Consider the following 19,598-nt stretch of genomic DNA (forward strand, 5'->3'; position numbering starts at 1 on the left):
CCATCACTCCACACATGCACAGCAGCAAGCCTTGGTTGCTCATGTCCCTGGCACCTGTTCTCCAGTTTTCCTTTCTTTGACCACTTTTGGTAGGCCTCATAATTTGGCCCTTGTCAGAGTCACCAACATGCTTACCTTCACCCATTTTCCCTGCTTCCAACACATCAGCTTCAAGGACAAAAAGTTCACCCCCCACTGACAGGTGCCATTGTAAAGAGATGATCGATGATGTATACTTCACCTGTCATTATGTTATGGCTGATCGGTGTATACCACATTCACAAAGAGACTCATGACTCATGTGACTACACGATGTTGTTGCCAGGCAACTTAATTTAATCAAAATCATTGTAATAAATAATTGAGGCTAAAGGTCTGTCTTTCCATGGGATTTGTTGAAACTAGAAAATAATAAAACAATACCAATATCCTCTGTATCCTAATAACACTGCATTCAAAATGACAAACAGCACTGTAATCACAATCTGAAATGAAACTACATGTACACAGGTTTAAACAAATGATGAACACAACACAATAAAGCACAGACAGAAGACAAATGCTATCCTGCATTAAATTTTGATGACCTTAATAGAGAATGATCTGGATTTTGTAAATAAAGAATCCTTTGACCACAGTTTATAAATAAGTCAGTAATGAATACTTCTTTTTTTCACAGGAGTAAACCCAGTTGCTTTAACATTAGCCCAGATGGCAGTGCTGCTGCAGCAGCAGCCTCTGCAGTACCTCTGCAGCAAAGATGCAGGATAGATGCGTGAAGGAGACCTCCTCTACTACAGCCGTAGTTTGAAGGTGCAAATGAAAAAAAAATCATTCAATTATACATCAATGCCAGTGAGTAGACATTGATATGTTGTTTATGCTGCTGGAGAGAGCTGGACATGTTTAACATTGGTGACATACACTGAGTCGTAGAAATGGAGGGGAGTGAGAAAGAAATGTATTATATAGTGTGTCTGGGGTGCTTCTGAGTCTTACTTAAACTTGTTAGAGTATCCAAAAGTCCTCTTGGGTTCTTTTATTATAGATAAAACACAACACTTCTATATATATATTTTTTTATTGATGTTGTCTTCATGGTGTTCAGTCTTTTAAATCATGCTTTTGCTGTGTCTGTGTGCCTGTTGTAAGAGGGTATCATGAGCACATGTAGAATCCCTTTTTATAAGGTTGAGTATGTTTCTCTTGTCGACCACTGTATGTATGTGTAAAACTGGATATGGTTGTGTTTGGAACATGTAAGTCTGACTGCTTTATGATGTTTTTGCACACAACACACCATGTCAGCACATATCAATCAGGACCATGCATTGAGCGACAGCCCACTGCTGTCACTCAAGTACTGCCCTCCCCCCACTCCTCCTCTTCCTCCTCCTTCAATCCTCCGCCTCCCCCCCTCCACCCTCCTACCTTTCCGAACGTTTCCGTCCGTCGTGCGCTGGAACTCCCCGGTGCTCAGCAGGAAGCAGGCCCGGTCGTGTGGGTAGCGCTCACGGCTGGTGGTGGAGCCGAGACCCCCAGTTGCTGGGCTTCGCTCATCCCCAAGGACCTGGTCAATGGTGGGGCAGTCTTCATTGGCCAAGGCTGCCGCGTTGGCTGCTGCGTCCCCATTCTGCTTGGAGTCTGATGGAGGAAGTCAGAAAGACAGGGGGTGGATTTGGTGTGGCAAGTTACAGGTGAGAGGAAAAAGGTGAAGGAAAAGAGAAAAAGAAAGGAGACAAAAGGTTGTAGGGTATGGAGATGGGAGAAGATGAAGACAGAAGAGGGGGAGGAGAGGAGAAAGGAGACATAAAAACAAAAGACAAGTGTGAGAGGACGTGGCCAGAAAGGGATGAGAAAAGAGAGGATGAAAATAAAGAGAAGATTAGAACAGAAGAAAAAATTGTGAGAAGTTGGAAGAAGATGATCACAGAGAGAGCACAGGAAGAAGGTAGAAAATAAATAATAAAAGACAGAAGAGCAGGTGGGCGAGACATGGGGAGATTTGAGAGAGAGAGTGAAGAGGAGAAGAGGAGGAGATTAATGGTCAGGGGAGAAGAAAAAGGGGCATGGGGGACAAGCAGAGTTGTAGGGGGGGGCATCAGAGTAATAAAAATGGAAAATGGAAAATGGAGATAAGACCAGGAGTAGTGAGGAGCGAGTCAGAAGAGGACAAGGAGAAGGGATTTGGAGATGAGACACAGAAGCCAAAGAACGTGAGATGAAAGAGAAGTAGTGAGAGAAAAATGAGTGGAAAGTAAAAATAAAATCAAAAAGGGTAAGGAGAGGGAAAATGATAGAAGACAGGGAAAGAGAAGTGAGCAGAGAGGGAAGGGGAGGTTGGTGGGGATGGTAGGAGGGGGGGTTAAGCAGCATTAGTGCCTCGTGATAGCTGTCCTGATCACATGACCAACACACTGCAGCAGAGAAAGTGCACACACACACACACACACTCTCTCTCTCTCGCACACACTTCATTTACCAATACACACCATCATTCGGCACTGAATGAGAGGACCTAAACAAAGGAATGGGAGACTGGGGGACTATGTGGTGCACACATACGCACACAAACGCACACATATGCACAAACGGATACTACTGGGCTAAAATAGACCTATCACTTACTATATAACATGGTACTAGCTCATATGTGTTCAAGTACGTGCATGTTTTACAGAAAGACTGAGCAGAAAACAGAGCAAGGTTACAATCTTGTCATTGCTGCAGCACATGCAGCAGAGCATCAAAGCTTAGTGGTGGTCCATGCTTGAATTGGTTGAATAAATAATCTTAAAATTAACATAATTTATGTAATGGTAATGATAATTCTTCTTTTGTTAAGTTCCAAAGAGATATTTCTGCAAATAAGCACAAATTCCTTGTTGAAAAATCTCGAAATTGGCTGCACTTTCTTTTAATGGTAATCTCTATTGTTAATTAAGACAGGTTTCATATTAAGCGCTACATGAAAGGAGGAATTTGGGCACTCTAACAGAAACACTGATCATATGTATGCTCACTATCAAACACTGTGGTGAAAAAGGAAAACATATAACTATAAACCCTTTAAGTCTACTTAAAGCATGCATTGCAGCTCTACCACAAACAGAAAGCTACCACACATCCAATTACAATCAGTCACACAAACGTACACACACACACACTCGCACACATACTCGACTCAGTGCAGATGATTGACATGTCAGCGACAGAGCAGAGACAAGATGAGATGGCCTGAATCAATGTTCAGACAGGCAGAAAATACTGTATATCTATATTGAGCCAATCCAGGATTATCTTAACATGTCAGCCTTGGCAGTACAGCATTTGCCTGTGAGAGCAAAATGATAGAGGGAAAGTAATAAGCTTCCTCATCCCATCGTAAATTTAAATCTTAGCTATCCCCTCAAGAAAGGAGGACATCATCAAGTTATTTACAGCATCAAAACAAATACACACTCCTCACAAGTTCAGAGCTTCAAATTTGTCCTCTGGTCATCAGTCAGATGGCAGAGTAAAAAAAAACTTGGACAGTTTTATATAATAATATTTTTTAAGGTGGCTAAAGTGATTAACTTAAGTTGCTAGAGCTTTAGAAGTTATATGATAGAAAGTCAGAGATGACATGTCTGAACAGCAAATCATTTTTAACCAGTCAAAAACATGTCGAAAACCACGTTCATGTTTAAACATTAGATCAAAGGCCAATAATCACTACAGCTCAAACCATCATTCTATTCCAGCACAGTATCTCAGAACTCCTTATTGAGTTTCATAATGATTCAAGGAAACGTAACTTGGATTATTTGTTTTCATTTTTTTTCAGATTTTCATCTTTATTTATATTCATTAAGTTTCTAGCAATTAATCAGTTATTTGATTAAAATTCAGTCAGCTTGATCACTTGTTTGGATCACTAATCAAACCTATCATTCTTAAGGATGGTTTTAGTATTTAACTGTTGCCAATGGAAAAAAAAAATTCACATTGGGGTCTAATACTGGACTAAAGAGATCCCTTTTTTTTTAAAGGAAATGGTAAATACTGACAGCTACTCAGTCCTCTCCAGCACAAGTTTTAATCCCAATAAAGAGAGAAACCAGAGGGTATCAAAATTGCACTGGATGTTAAGTATCTGTTAAAATGTATTTTTGCCCCTGGAACAATTTGAAAATGTGGTTCTTTCAAGACTGCTTATCCTTTTGGAAAACTGTCCAATGTCTGCTCTCTATCTTCACATCAACACACTGAACCTTATACAACTTTGATATAAATGCTTGACTTCAGCCACTTACCTGCCCTGTTGATCTCAATGATCTCCTCCTGTGCCAGCGGGCAGTCCCCAGTACCCATCATGCTGCCAGATCCCACCATGCCTGGTCCAAGCACATTGCCCATCAGCCTGTGTGGTGAGGCGGTTGCCATGGCCAGGGCATCTGGCTTGCAGTAGTTAGGACTGCCTGGCTGTGGCGCTCTGGGGATGTGCTTGTTCCTCTTCTTAGGGAGCTTCTGTTTGGCCATGGCCAGGGAGTAGTACATGCCAAAGTTGTTGACAATGACGGGCACAGGCATGGCGATGGTTAGCACACCAGCTAAGGCGCAGAGGGCCCCCACCAGCATTCCAGACCATGTCTCAGGGTACATGTCCCCATAGCCCAGTGTTGTCATGGTCACCACAGCCCACCAGAAGCCGATGGGGATGTTCTTGAAGTTTGTGTGGGCTGCCGCCGTTGGATCATCAGGGTCTGCGCCGATGCGCTCAGCGTAATAGATCATGGTAGCAAAGATGAGGACGCCCAGCGCCAGAAAAATGATGAGCAGCAAGAACTCATTGGTGCTGGCCCGCAGAGTGTGGCCAAGAACACGCAAACCGACAAAGTGGCGGGTCAGCTTGAAAATACGCAGGATACGAACAAAGCGCACCACGCGCAGGAAACTCAGCACGTCTTTGGCTGTTTTGGAGGAGAGGCCACTCAGCGCCACCTCCAGGTAAAAGGGCACAATGGCCACAAAGTCTATGATGTTTAGGGCACTGCCGAAGAACTCTGCCTTGTTGGGGCAGAAGATAACACGTGCCATCACCTCAATGGTGAACCAAATGACACAGACGCCTTCCACATATGTCAGCCAGCCATCAGTGACTACCTCATACACGATCTGCATGGGGGAAAAAAATAAGGGAAGGGGAGGCAATTTTTATCAATCCTTTATACATTTATATTATCATTCATCAAATTCTACATGCACAAAGGTGAAATTTGAGTAGTAACTATCATTTATCGTTTATCATTTGGGATTCCTACATCCTAGCCTACTTTATTGTAACAAAGACTTGTCTTCATTCTAGACATCTTTCATGCCCTCTAGTCTTAGTGTTGGCAAAAGCACACCAATCAGTGGGAAACGCAATGGCAGCTATCTCAGCCAAGTCATTCCACAGCCATTTAAAAGGCAAAATTAGTAAATGTGCAAAATGTTATAACTAGTTTACATTTAAAAAAAAAAAGTTCTAAATTATTTTGAAAAAAAGTAACTGGTATTATTGTGATCTGATTCTGGGCATTGTTTATTTAACTCAACCTTGAAGGTGTAACAAATTGGTTCCTGCCCAACTAAGCATCAAGTCCAGACCCAATACCCTTTGGAAATAATATCCAACATTTTTTTTAAAATAGCTCAAAACCACATCTTGTGGTTTCAAAGGCTAAGTGTGATTATAATTATTATTATCAGTGATTTTATTAATATCATGTTATTATTAATGATTTATTATTATTATAACTGATGTTATTAATGCCATTATGATTATTATCATAATTATAACTATTATTACAGTATGATTACAGTATGGTTACCACATATGAGGGTCTACAAATAAGACTATCTTTACTATTTGATTATTGTTATTATCATCTATTATAATATTATTATTATTATTATTATTATTATTATTATTATTATTATTGTTATTGTTATTTATTTTATTAATATAACCAGTTTTATTAAAGCATTATTATTTGTATTACTTTTACTGATGTTATTATTATAATTATCAAGATTATCAATTTGATTGTTATCATTTTCATTATTATAGTATGGTTACCACATGAGGATCTACAAATCAGGCTTTCTTTGGTTCTGCAGATTTTTTAAGCTGTCTCTCCCAAACCTCCAGGGAAAGCAGTACAGGACTGAATGAGTGTCTCTTTAAAGCAGTTCACTGCGTCTTCACTGTACCTCGTCATGTGTCGTGTTTCCGATGGTGACTGTCTCTGTTTTGTTGTAGATGGTGTTGAATGCTTCATGGGTCTCCAAGCAAAAGGTGGAGATAGACAGGAGAATGAAGAAGAGTGACCCAAATGCAACATACTGCAGAGAGAAGCACAGGGGAAAGAAAAGTGTTACAATTTGCAGTACAGAGAATCTCTTTTTACTTAAACATCAGAGAGGAAACTGTTACAGATTAACACAAACATTATTCTTGCCAGTTTAGGTCATTGTCATTGGTATCTTGTTGTTCATGTGGCTGCTGGTGGAGGAGAATGGGGTTTGGGCCATTGCAGTAGAAAGCAGTGGTCATGTCAATGGACTGCAGATAGGGGGCACCAATAAAACACTGAGGAGAGTAGAGGAGTGCTGTTAATTCAGTGCAAATGTCCTGAGTGCTGCATTCTCATTGATAACAGCAGAGTCAGAGGGGTGGTGGGGGCTGATGGATGAATAGTGTGAGAGTAACGAGGATAGAAAGAGGGAAAATGGAGCGTATGCAGAAATAATATAAGCAGGTCCATCAGAAAAGAGCAGTAAGGAGACAAAGTCATTACTGGGAGCTGTGAACATTACATAGGAATCATTCGTAAGCCTTTTTTAAATTTTTCTTCAGAGCACAAATCTCTTTCTTTGCAGAATCTTGGCAATTTCTCTTCCTAAAGAAATATGTCATTGTTCAATTCATTGCAATCACAATTATGACCACACCTCCCTACCCGACATATTACTATATATATCTTATTAACAGGGTCATCTTATATTCTGTAATTGAGGGTAGTAATATATATATATATATATATATATATATATATTACTACCCTCAATTACAGAATATAAGATGACCCTGTTAATAAGATGACCCTGTTAAGAAGATAATGTTAAAACAAAGACATTGAATAAAACAAGGTACATCACTATCTTTCTGAGAAAAAAAGACTCATTGAAGACCAAATATTGTTTTAATGAAGAACATTTTTTGATTGAAAACAATGATAAAACAAGCATAGTAAATGAAATAATTGTGATAGGTTGTTGTTATATATTAAATCATGTTTTTATGCCTTTTAAAAATTAAATTGTCAGCCTATTGGATGGATCACAGGTCTTATGCTGGGTATATCTTTGATCAGTCTGTTACATACTCGCCACCTACGAATATTACAAATCCTGACAACATATTTTGGATGCTTTTTGACAATTGTTTAACATCTTTCTGCACTGATAATAGTTTTAACTAAAAGAGCATCTTAACTTCACCTCAGTTGTCAGGTAACTTGTCCTACTTTACTTTGCTGTGGTCACCATGTCTCTTCATCTTTCAATCCCCTGGTGTTATACCAGTTAGTGATGGCTGTCAGTTATGAGTGGTACACTCACTGTACAGACAAGTGGCTGTTGTTACTAATACTGGCATTTTATGCAAAACCCTAAATATAAAACAACGCTACATTCTTCAGATGTATTTTGATTAAAAAAAGATAGGATCACATTTGTAAATGAAGCGCTCAATCTTTGGTATTTAGATACCATAAAAATATGAATAACGTCTTGGATGATTGACAGGCCATACCACATTTAAATAACATACTTACAATTGCATTCTAAAGGTGCAGTGTGTAGATGGGACTATTTGGTGAAATCTAAATAGTCCCAGCAGTCAGGGGCATTTAAGAACAAGAAGCTCACATGATCCCTGATAAGTATGATCTTCTATTTGCCAAGTTTTTACCATCAAACATGTCAATCAATAAAAAATGATTTTGCACACGACAACCACTCTTTTCGTCTTTTTCTTCTTCCAACCAGTGCATTTTGCACGACCACTGTAGACACATGGCTCTGCACGATGGCAGTCTCGGGAAGTAGACCTACTCAAAGGGTTAAATTAAGTCAACAAAAACAGTTGTGAATGTGATTATACACTAGTTAAAGCATACTTATGAATATTCTATTATATTTCTTAAAGTCTATTCAGCTTATTGCGAAATGCCGCTAATTACTACACACGGCACCTTTAAGACACTCTTTATGTGCTCGTCATCTCTAGACACTTTACTACTTCAATGAGGATGAAGTACAAACCTAAGGAACAAAAATAGCTAATATACTACTAAAAAAAAAAACAGACTAGCATCTAAAAATCTAAAAAAGTAATACAGAGGATTGTCTGAGAAAACACTGATGATGTTTAACCTAAAGCTCCTGGGAGGAACTTTCTGTTTGTGTGGATTTTGGTACTCCCTGTGGACAAAGTAAATACCTCTTATCCCTTTGCTGATGTGGCCTGTACAGTCATGGCCAAAAGTTTTGAGAATGACACAACTATTAATTTTCACAAAGTCTGCTGTTTCAGTTTTTATAATGGCAATTTGCATATACTCCAGAATGTTATGAGGAGTGATCAGCTCAACTGCAATTAATTATAAAGTCCCTCTTTGCCTTGAAAATGAACTTTATCACCAAAAATACATTTCCACTGCATTTCAGCCCTGCCACAAAAGGACCAGCTAACATAATTTCAATGACACACAGGTGTCACACACATTAACACAGGTGTGGGTGTTGATGCGGACAAGGCTGGCGATCAATCTGTCATGATTGAGTGACTGGACACTTTAAAAGGAAGATGGTGCATGACACCATTGTTCCTCATCTGTTAGCCATGGTTACCTGCAAGGAAACACGTGCAGCCATCATTGCATTGCACATAAAGGGCCTAACAGGGAAGTTTATAGCAGCGAGTAAGATTGCACCTCAGTCAACCGTCTATCGAATTATCAAGAACTTCAAGGAGAGAGGTTCAATTGTTGCCAAACAGGCTCCAGGGCGCCCAAGAAAGTCCAGCAAGCGCCAGGACTGTCTCCTGAAGGTGTTACAGCTGCGGGATCGGGCCACCACCAGTGCAGAGCTTGCTCAGGAATGGCAGCAGGCAGGTGTGAGTGCATCTGCACGCACAGTGAGGCGAAGACTTTTGGAGGAAGGCCTGGTGTCAAGGAGGGCAGCAAAGAAGCCACTTCTCTTCAGTAAAAACATCAGGGACAGACTGATATTCTGCAGAAGGTACAGGGACTGGACTGCTGAGGACTGGGGTAAAGTCATTTTCTCTGATGAATCCCCTTTCCGATTGTTTGGGGCATCTGGAGGAAGGCTTGTTCGGAGAAGACGAGGTGAGCGCTACCATCAGTCCTGTCTCTTGCCAACAGTGAAGCATCCTGAGACCATTCATGTGTGGGGTTGCTTTTCGGTCAAGGGAGTGGGCTCTCTCACAATCTTGCCTAAAAACACAGCCATGAATAAAGAATGGTACCAGAACGTCCTCCGAGAGCAACTTCTCCCAACCATCCAAGGGCAGTTTGGTGATGAAGAATGCCTTTTGCAGCATGATGGAGCACCTTGCCATAAAGCAAAAGTCATAACAAAATGGCTCGGGGAACAAAACGTTAAGATTTTGGGCCCTTGGCCAGGAAACTCCCCAGATCTTAATCCCATTGAGAACTTGTGGTCAATCCTCAAGAGGCGGGTGGACAATCAAAAACCCACAAATTCTGACAAACTCCAAGCATTCATTATGCAAGAATGGACTGCCATCAGTCAGGATTTGGTCCAGAAGTTGATTGACAGCATGCCAGGGAGAATTGCAGAGGTCTTGAAAAAGAAGGGTCAACACTGCAAATATTGACTTATTGCATGAATTCTGTGTAATTCTCAATAAATGCTTTTGATGCTTATGAAATGCTTCTAATTGTATTTCATTATACCATAGAAACATCTGACAAAAACACCTAAAAACCCTGAAGCAGCAGACTTTGTGAAAATGTAATATTTGTGTCATTCTCAAAACTTTTGGCCATGACTGTACATGTGTAAGTCGTGTTTAAAAAAAAATGCCAATCTGATACTGCTTTGAAAGGCAACAGTGAAAGTCATCATTCTCTTTGCAAAATACAAAAAATGAAGTTTGTTCATGGTACAGTCAAACATCTGGCCTGTTAGCTTTCTCCCACCCAGTGGTTTCAGGCATTACAAATTATAATTTGGACACCAACAGATATGTTGCCTTTGGTCTTATTTGCTTTTTTAGCTCTCAAAGAGGCAACACTGTAAATTTCAGTCTTTTCTATAGCCAGCTAAAATCTCCTCACATGGGCTTAAAGGCTGCTTTATTTACATTTGAATCCTCAAATATCAGAAAAAATAAACCCTTTGAAATGTGATGGACAACTTTGCAGGTGTAGTTGTGAGAAATGCTTTCTTACTTGCTTTCTTAGAATCAGAGTGTTTTTGTCACTCTCTTTTTCAACTATTAAAAGCTATTGCCTGTTGGAGGTTAGCTTAAAAAGCAGGTCCAGTTCCTACACTTTGTTAAACAGGACTCAGTAAAGAGGGAAATTATAGATTCCAAACTAAAATTGAAAACATATGCCTGACAATAATAATGATAATAATAATAATAATAATAATAATAATAATAATAATAATAATAATAATAAAAATAATAAAATAATAATAATAATGCTAATGATTATATAATAAAAATGATAGTAATAATAATAGTAATAATAATAGTTATAATGATACAAAATATGTTAATAGTTATAATGATAAAACATATAATAATAATAATAATAATAATAATAATAATAATAATAATAATAATAATAATAATAATAATAAAAACAATAATAATAATAATAATAGTTGAACTATGTAAGGTCAGTGATGAAGGTTGTGTGTGCGTGTTAGCCAACTTGCCAGGTGCAGCACATCTTCAGTTGTGTGTTTATGTTTGCATGATGTGTAAATGTGCACAAATATGTATGTGTGTGCGTGTGTGCTAGCCTGTGTGTGTGTGTGCTTGTGTGTATGCATGTGTGTATGTGTGCAGTTTTGTGTCAGGTCAGTGATAAAGACAGACAGATGAAGTTTTCAACTAATCCTCAGGGAGCACATCAAGTCCCACAGCTTATTATCATGTTCTAATTTATCACTGCTATCTAGAGCTGCCCTGGATACAATCCAGACACACACAGAAATGCAAAGGTTCATTTTTGAGTTGAAGTTTTTTTGCCCTTTTGGAGTTTTAGGCAGACAAAGAGGGACAGACAGATTGTTTCATTATTACAACTTGCCTTGGAGAGCTCATTCTTAAACTTAATCTCCACCTTTTCGAAACATTTTTATACATTTACATGTGTACCTGCTAACTCCGGTAATCCACCATGTTGTAAAGCTAAATATACATAGATTCAGAGATAGCAGTTGTTTTTGTTTTTTAGCTACAAATGTACATAGCACAACACAGGAGCAACAGTGTGGTACACTGTAGACTCAACAAACTCAGTCTCAATGTGACTCTTCATTGGTCACAAGTTTTAATTTACCAGAAGCCCAATTATCAGACGAGGAAATTTTCCTTTTTTCCAAACACCACTGTGATTAAGTTGAGAAGAAGATAGCTTATTTGTAGTAGCTCCATTCCTTCAATGATCAGCATTCACAAGGTCTTCACTGGGTGTAGAATCATCCACATGGCTCAGTCACCTTCTCCAAAACAAGCCGATTTACACTGGTAAAAACAATGATTAAAGCAGCTTTAATACAAAAATCAGAGTTTCTCAGACTCACTTCTGAGACTGTGAGCTGATCTGCTGCCACCTTAAGCACACCTTCTGACTAAAATCCTTCATCCTATTAAACGATATAGTGAAAAATATGACAAGGACTTAAACCATCAAGAAGGCAGTGGGCTGGAGCTGTTTTACTGTCAACAGCTGCTGCTTGTGGAGAACTCTGATAAACACAAGTCATCCAAATTACGCATGAAATAATGTAGGAGTTTTGTCTGAGAAAAAAAAGCAAGATAGATTTTTCAAAGGCATGTTGACTCACAACAGTACCATGCAATTCTTTAAGTTCCTTGTGGAGTTTGCAACCACTAATAGTGCTATGGATGATTTTATTTGTCTTGTGCTCACCAAAAAGGATGCTCAGTTTTAAGAACAAAATCAGTTGAGGCTAAGTCATCCATAACCAAGGACAACATGGATGTAATTAAAGGTGACATATCATGCAAAATCGACTTTTTAATGGTTCTCTATCTGAAATATGTGTCCCTGGCATGTCTACAAACCCCCCGGAAATGAAAAAAATCCATTCTGCCCCTGTTCTGATTTCTACACCTTTCTGTAAATGTGTGTGAAACGAGTCGTTACTGTTACGGGTGTGAGGGTGAACCCAAAAGCAGCACACTGGAGCCCGGAGGAAACAGCAGGTAACAGTCTTTACTAACCAGGTCACACAATGTCTGTTGAGAAGCTGGTTTCGCTGTGTGGAGGATCAGGCTGGAAACAGAAGAGGAGCAGGCAAATCTCTTGGTCGGGGACAGAGGGCTGGGGTAGTTACCAGGGCAGAAACGAGGAAGGAAGGTCGGGGACAGGCAGGGTCGAAACCGGGAGATCAGTCCGAGGAAAAGTGCTGGAGAGTCTTGCATTTGCAGAGAGAACTATCTGGCACTGAGTGAGCTGAAACCGGGACTGAAATACTGGCAGCAGGTAATGAGAAACAGGTGATTTGTTTTGGCTTAATGAGGAGAGTGTGGTTCAGGTAAACGAAGGGGAGTGGAAATGTAGTGGGCTGAGAGGCTGAGCAGGTGTGGCAGGTGATAACTGTGACAGTTTCAGACTTCCGTGTTTTTGTTATGTCACAACAATATCCGGTCTGTCACGTAGTCAGAGCTCGGAGCTTGTTCAGCCCATAGACTGTATAAAATACAACTCAACCCTCCCTCCGTTTTTCATTCCCTGCACACATGTGTGCTAACAAGGGGCTTAGGAGGGAGGCATGCTAGTTGTAGGCTGTCTTAATAAACACAGAGGTTGGTTTTACTCCCCACGTCTGCAGATTTGAAGATCTAGTGGATGGTTTTTATTTATCATGGATAAGTGCTAGCGCTAGTTAGCATAGCCACATAGCTACATGTTCGTAACTGTGTACCAAGACACACGTCCACATACTGATAAATAAAACAACAAGAAACACAAAATCTGTGACCAATCCTTCAGAAAGGTCCTGCTGCAGGATCCGTCAGGATCAGATTCTGGATCAGATTTAGAGGGTTGAAGTAACGGGGGTCCGTGAGCAGCCGTGTATATTCAGCCAATATGTAAACATTAGATCAACGTGCTGGAGAGCAGAGGGGATATCCACTTCCTGAGGGGGCGTGGTCAGAGAGAAAACCGACCATTCTGAGCAGGGCTGAAGAAGAGGGTTCTTCAGGCATGCCAAAATCTGATTTCAAAGTGTTTTTTTGAGCATAAACTTTAAAGACATGTTTTGGGGACCTCTTAGGCCAATATATTTTGATGAAAAAAGCGTGATATGTCACCTTTAACACTGATAAAATCTGCAAGAAGATGTGCGGTTGCCACAGAGATAAGTTACAAGACACAAAAATCAAAGTGTAAACTTGTAAATCTACAATATATATCTAAAGTTACAATTAGCCAAAACTGTCAACCTCATAATTGTGCTAGTGCTAAAGGAAAAAGATGGAAACAAAAATCAGTGGGACATATCCCTTGGGAATATTTGTACATCTATGTAAAAGTTCAAAGTATTTACTGGCACTTTTTTTTTAGATATACTAACAAAGTGGAGAACTAATTGCCCAATTCCACCGGAGCTGTGTCCAGCTGCGTCTCTGATCCCTCCGGATCAGATTCGCAAGACTTCTATCTTTGCCAGATGCTGAAGCACGACGCATACATCTCAACAGAGAAAATTGAGCGGGACAGGAAGTCAGGTAACAAAACATAATTAAGACATCTGGTTAATTTTCAGAATAAAAAACACTCTTCTGTTGTCGTCAGATCATTTTTCACTTAACTACAACAACAAACTGTCAAAATGAGCAAAGCCAGGCTTGGAGTCATCAGGTCACAGGATTTCAGAGGCCAATAAAGACAACATACATGGGGAGACGAGTCGAATATTAATTAATGTACTAATTACCGTGGGAAAGCCCCTGTCACATGACTCCAGCTGTCCGGCGGTCAGCAGTGGATCAGAGTGGACATGGATCTGGTGGAAGTCCCAGGTAATGTTGGAACTTCTAGAGCTAAGTTGCTAGTATAGATAATAACACATCAATTTGAAATGTATAATGTCCAACAGACAAATAAAGTGTTGTTACAACAAGTCACTATTCATTAAAGGTGGAGTAGGACATGTTATTTTGATACATTTTTCTCAATCACGAGCAAAAAGCCATGTATACATCGATAGGGAGTAATACACAAAGTGATCTAACACTGAGATGAGAAATCTCAGTTGTCTGTGTCAGCAGCTAGACTGCAATAAGTTTGTCCAATCATTCATTCGCCACCGAGCGCAATGATTGGCTGACCGGCCGGATGACCTGTGACCTGCCGAAAGACACACCTCCTGTTTACAGGAGTGCGCGTGACCTGACCGTCATCAACAGGCTGTTCACTAACGCAGAACATCTGATAAACATGTCAGAGAGAGAGAAACCAACGATTTAGCTCAAGTTCTGCCCTCAAGTTCTGCCGCTAAACAGAGCAAGAAGAGGGAGACTGTGATGGAAAAGGAGACGACTTAAAAACACTGAATGAAGATACAAACACGAGTCAATATTCGGGATGCATTTCTGCGACGGCTGAAGGATTTGAAGGGTCTCTAAAGCGACGCCATGGTTGCTGATTTTCTACTGGACAGGTAATCATGTCATTTCATTTGTCTTTGTGTTCATGGTTTAGTTCATCTATGAGACAGCTAACGATAACTTCGGCTAATGCTAGCGGCCGGCTAACGGCTTGTAGCTCTGTTTATAGAGACCTTTATACAGTCTGTTAGCTGGTAGCTCTGTGTATAGAGACCTGTACACAGTCTGGTAGCTTGTAGCTCTGTGTATAGAGACCTGTACACAGTCTGGTAGCTTGTAGCTCTTTATAGAGACTTGTACACAATCTGGTAGCTTGTAGCTCTGTGTATAGAGACCTGTATACAGTCTGTTAGCTTGTAGCTCTATTTATAGAGACCTGTACACAATCTGGTAGCTTGTAGCTCTTTATAGAGACTTGTATACAGTCTGTTAGCTTGTAGCTCTGTTTATAGAGACCGCACAAAATAAAATCCAAACCATTCTCTTTCACTTCACGTGATCTACATGCTAAATCGCAATCTGAGACCACACCATACAGACTAAAGAGATGAGAGACAAAAAGTTTGGCTGATAAAAAATCCTGTGAATGTTAGCTGCTTCTCTAAAAGCTTGGTTTGGTGAAGGAAAGCATGAATAAAAGTGTTCAACGAGGAATCAAATACACATAATAATTGTATCAATAATCTGTGGGCACAGTCTTCCTCTCCAAAGAGGGAGCGAGCACATTTTGACATCACTTACTCTGAAAATATTAGATAATATTCAAGATATCAATAAGAAATACAGTATATGTACCATATGTGCACAATACACACTGCAGTAGGCACTAAGCACACACTAGTGATAGTGGTTTCAACTCCTTGCATGGCTAGAAGAAATAACTGTTTACATATGGGGCTGAAGGAAGGGTTATTATGATCGAAATCAAATGCACAGTGCTGTAAGATAATGAGAACCTTTGACTAAACTTCTGATTCTTTCTTCTATGTCAGGTATTGCACAATATTTAACAAGAAGTCAAAAAAGTGGAGCCTGTACACAATGAAGGTGGGTAAGGACTACAAGTACATCACAGACCTCCAGAGCACAATCCTGCACAGAAAGCTGTCGGCAACTGGGGGGATGCCAAAGAAGAGAACAAGGAGGCCGGATGATCCACGCCAACATGTTTACCTTCAACAGCCATTATTTTTATTTCTGTAATAAATACATTTTCTAATAAAAGTAAATGTAAAACAACTCTTTGATATTGCAATTATTTGTTTATAATGTTGTTTGTTACTTGATATGGATTTAAATTATTTTGCAATTTGAAGAGAGAAGGCCAGTGTAAATTTAAAGATTTATTTAACAAATGTATACACAGCACACTCAAGTATTTTTTTACATGAAGATAAAATATATACAAAGGAACTAAAGGGTCACCATACAAGTATTGTATGTAATCATGTCATAGTTTAATTCACTTCCAACTGAAACCTTTATACTGTCCATGTGGAAGGGTCACGGATTTTCCAGATACAGCAACAAGGTATTACTCCTCTATGACCTGCACCAAGTGCTCCATGCTGCCAGACAACAACCTGTCTGTGCAGCATGGCGGAACTTTCTGTTGCTGTCCCCAGGATCTGGAGCTCGTCCCCGGTCGTTGCTCTCCCTCTCGCTCGTATGGCTCTGCCTTGCACTCGACCCCGGTCTCGTCCCCGGTCTCGTCCTCTCCGACCTGAGGTGCTTGGCTCAGGATCGTAATCAGCAGTCATCATGAGAGCTCTAACAAGCACAAAAAACAGTCAATATGTTGTAGTTCCAACACGAAAATGAAGACTGTCAACAATGGTGAACGCTAATAAATATATAGGCACTGTAGCCGTCTAGTAACTAAACATCATGACATGCTAAATCAAAATAAACATGGCTAGCCGGAGTTATTAGCCCGGCAGCAACAACTTGCTCTAGCTGTATTTCAGATGATAAAAAACAAACACACATAAAGCTAACATGCAGGCTATGCTGTGCATTCTAACTAATTACATTATTTTTTAATGTGGTAATATAAGCGGTTTACTTACATGGGAGATAGACGTGTTTTTCCTCCGATGAAAATAAAGTCAATCGCTCGCCGCTCCACAGCTAGCTATCGTCATTCTCCAGCTGGAGTCTGCCACAGCGCGTTCATGTGTTTGGAGGCGTGTCCCTCCCCTCTCCCTACAGGCTGCTCTGAAGGAGGGGGGAGGGCTCTGTTCGGCTGTGTGCTTTCAAAATCAGGCTAACTGCTGCGGCTTTCTCAGGATCTCCTACTCCACCTTTAATATTCACGATTAAATCACTTTTTGGTAGAATATTACTGGGTATTGTAATAAACATAACTGCGTTTTGGCACCTCTGTCCTTTTCTTTATCTTCCCTGTCATTTTTTATTTTGTTTTCAAACATCCTGAGTAAAACTAAACAGGTGTTGTCTCTACACAGAAGTTCTTTATATTGTCAGATGACTGTCACTGTCTTTCAATGGGAAACACTGCTGCCCAGAGGTTCCTGGCTGGTGAGTCTGTCTGCATTGCCAACCACGTTGGCAGATGACCAGCCATCATTTGGCATCCTATGGCCGGTAAAATAATGTGATTGTCTGACTAGCTGATATGTGGGTTTTAGTCTTCACTGTTGCAAGCCAAGGGTTGAAAGAAAGTTTTGACTTCCATAAACCTTCTCCAACGCATAAAAATCCCTGTTGGAGAAGGTTCAAAATCAACCATGCCAACCCACAAAACTAAAATAATGCAAACATGTATCTTTTAAATAATGGCCTAAGGCAAAGAGCAATATTGGTAACTTGGTATCTAACCAGCTTTCTTCTGGGCTTAATGTTTTGTAGAATCATGATGCTAGCCTCCTCATTTTACACTCGCTGGAATGACCTGAATACACAGTGAGCTGACTAGAAAAAAAACATCATCATCCCTTAGTAACAAGAAATAAAGATCAGCTGGAGCATTTAATAAATCATTCTATGACGATAATGTGAAAGATATTGAGGAATACTTACAAAACCAATAATCCACTTTTGAGGTTGGAATTATAATTCTCAACATTTACGTGAAACGTTTAAATTTATGCAATTGTGTGGATGAAACATTCGATTCTGATAGTCTCTAGGCTGTTAATTAATTCCTAACACTGTGAACTGCTTGTTCACTGTGCTGAATAATGTGCTGACTATGCATCAGCTTGTATTGAAAAAGGGTTAACCAACAGGGGCAGAGTTAGAGACGTATTTCTTTTAACCTATTTGGATGATGTGAAAACTTTGAAGAATGATGATAGTGACAAGTAAAAGGGAAAACTTTTGTTATCTGAATCCTTCATTGTCCTGTCATCTTATCTTCACAGGATGATGACTGTAATACGCAAGCTGCAACAAGTACACTACCCCTCTGAATCTACTGATCCTGTGGATCACATTAGCTATCCTACATCCCATGGGCTGGTCAGTTAGATACTTTAGCCTTTTAACCTTCAGCAGTGGTGATTATCATCAGCAGAGTTAAAAGTTGTGAGATTTACCTCATTTATTTTTAAAGGTGTGTCAACCGGAAAGCTCAGAGAAGAAGAAATGCTGAGTGAGAACGTAGTAACCATTAATAAACTTGCAGACAACCCGTTCACCTTGTCTAACTTAACTATCAATGAAAATGTTCCATGTAATGTGAATAAACAGGCTAATGTTTGACCATGAGTTGACTGTGAATTGAAATGTTAAGTCTAATGTTGAATCTACTGCTACAGGCAGATCATAATAATTATAATACAAGCAGTGATGAACAGGCCCTGGCACACCTGTCGCGACCGCCTGATGTGCAGCAGGATTTGCATGTGCAACAGCCTAGGCTGAAACTGTGAGCATACTCGTGTAGTTTTAAACACAGAGTACATTGCAGTACTGCCTGTCACCAGTATGTCCGGATCAGATTCGCAAGACTTCTATCTTTGCCGGATGCTGAAGCACGACGCATACATCTCAACAGAGAAAATTGAGCGGGACAGGAAGTCAGGTAACAAAACATAATTAAGACATCTGGTTAATTTTCAGAATAAAAAACACTCTTCTGTTGTCGTCAGATCATTTTTCACTTAACTACAACAACAAACTGTCAAAATGAGCAAAGCCAGGCTTGGAGTCATCAGGTCACAGGATTTCAGAGGCCAATAAAGACAACATACATGGGGAGACGAGTCGAATATTAATTAATGTACTAATTACCGTGGGAAAGCCCCTGTCACATGACTCCAGCTGTCCGGCGGTCAGCAGTGGATCAGAGTGGACATGGATCTGGTGGAAGTCCCAGGTAATGTTGGAACTTCTAGAGCTAAGTTGCCAGTATAGATAATAACACATCAATTTGAAATGTATAATGTCCAACAGACAAATAAAGTGTTGTTACAACAAATCACTATTCATTAATATTCACGATTAAATCACTTTTTGGTAGAATATTACTGGGTATTGTAATAAACATAGCTGCTTTGTGGCACCTCTGTCCTTTTCTTTATCTTCCCTGTATGTGTGGCTGTGACTTTGATGAGGTTATCATCTGAAGGAATGTTGATCATAGATCATGGTAGAAGCAGTTCTGATCACAAGCATT

General features: G+C 39.9%; 1 protein-coding gene across 1 annotated transcript in view; it reads right to left on the reverse strand.

The window, feature by feature from the left end:
• Window positions 1-19,598, reverse strand: part of LOC117831879 (potassium voltage-gated channel subfamily C member 1-like) — a 77,610-nt gene that overhangs the window by 22,646 nt on the left and 35,366 nt on the right. Inside the window, exons 2-4 of the mRNA XM_034710769.1 lie at window positions 6,241-6,372; window positions 4,299-5,160; window positions 1,432-1,644 (exon numbers count right to left, since the gene is read on the reverse strand). Of these exons, the coding sequence (XP_034566660.1) occupies window positions 1,432-1,644; window positions 4,299-5,160; window positions 6,241-6,372 (1,207 nt within the window). The remainder of the gene's footprint in view (window positions 1-1,431; window positions 1,645-4,298; window positions 5,161-6,240; window positions 6,373-19,598) is intronic.

This window comes from Notolabrus celidotus, chromosome 20 (assembly GCF_009762535.1).
Source record: "Notolabrus celidotus isolate fNotCel1 chromosome 20, fNotCel1.pri, whole genome shotgun sequence".
Taxonomy (NCBI): Eukaryota; Metazoa; Chordata; class Actinopteri; order Labriformes; family Labridae; genus Notolabrus; species Notolabrus celidotus.